At 45.0% G+C, this 664-nt stretch overlaps 1 protein-coding gene across 1 annotated transcript; it reads left to right on the plus strand.

Moving 5' to 3' along the window:
• Positions 1-87: 87 nt before the first annotated feature.
• SARC_18037 (hypothetical protein) lies at positions 88-597 on the plus strand (the record flags this gene model as incomplete). The annotated part of the gene is made up of 1 exon (XM_014287879.1): positions 88-597. A coding segment is annotated over one exon (510 nt), but the record flags the coding sequence as incomplete, so codon positions are not given.
• Between the last annotated feature and the right edge of the window lie 67 nt (positions 598-664).

The raw sequence follows: 664 nt of genomic DNA on the forward strand, positions 1-664 counted from the left end.
ATGTGTGTGTGTGTGTGCATATATATAATTTCTTTGGTTTATTCACAACTGACGCGTCTATCTCTATTAATCACTCTCACATCAGGCATGTGGAACGTCAACAAAAAAGACAATCATTTTATCGTAGCCAGCAAAGTAGTGCTGTCTAACACGTACCACAAAGTAGTCGAGGCATTCATCTCCAGCTGTCCCTATATCATCGGCCCTGATTTACCGGACAGGTCACCTGACAGTGAGACTGGTGCACAAACAGACACGGGCAGTGGCAGTGCGAGTGACTCTAATGATATACGTACACTCGAGCACAGACGGCGGTCTAGCGGGGCTGTGCGTGGGTCAAAGGACAGTCTAAACCGAAGCCTAGGTGGGAGGTTCGGTATGGGTATGGGTATAGTAGGTTCGAGTAGGGATATCAATAGGATTGGGGATATTGGTGCGGATAGTATAGATAGCTTGCAACTGATGTCGAGCCGTAGTAGTATTGATGGTAGTGCTGGACATTCGCATGTGTTGAGGAAGCCATCCGAAGTCAGTGAGATCAGCAACGCAGAGCCGTTGATGTCTGAGGCCATCCCGATACTTCTCACGGCAGCACAGGTACACGCACATATCTGTTTGCGTATATATATATATATATATATATATATATATATATATATATATA

This window comes from Sphaeroforma arctica (genome assembly GCF_001186125.1).
Source record: "Sphaeroforma arctica JP610 unplaced genomic scaffold supercont1.13317, whole genome shotgun sequence".
NCBI classification, from domain to species: domain Eukaryota; class Ichthyosporea; order Ichthyophonida; genus Sphaeroforma; species Sphaeroforma arctica.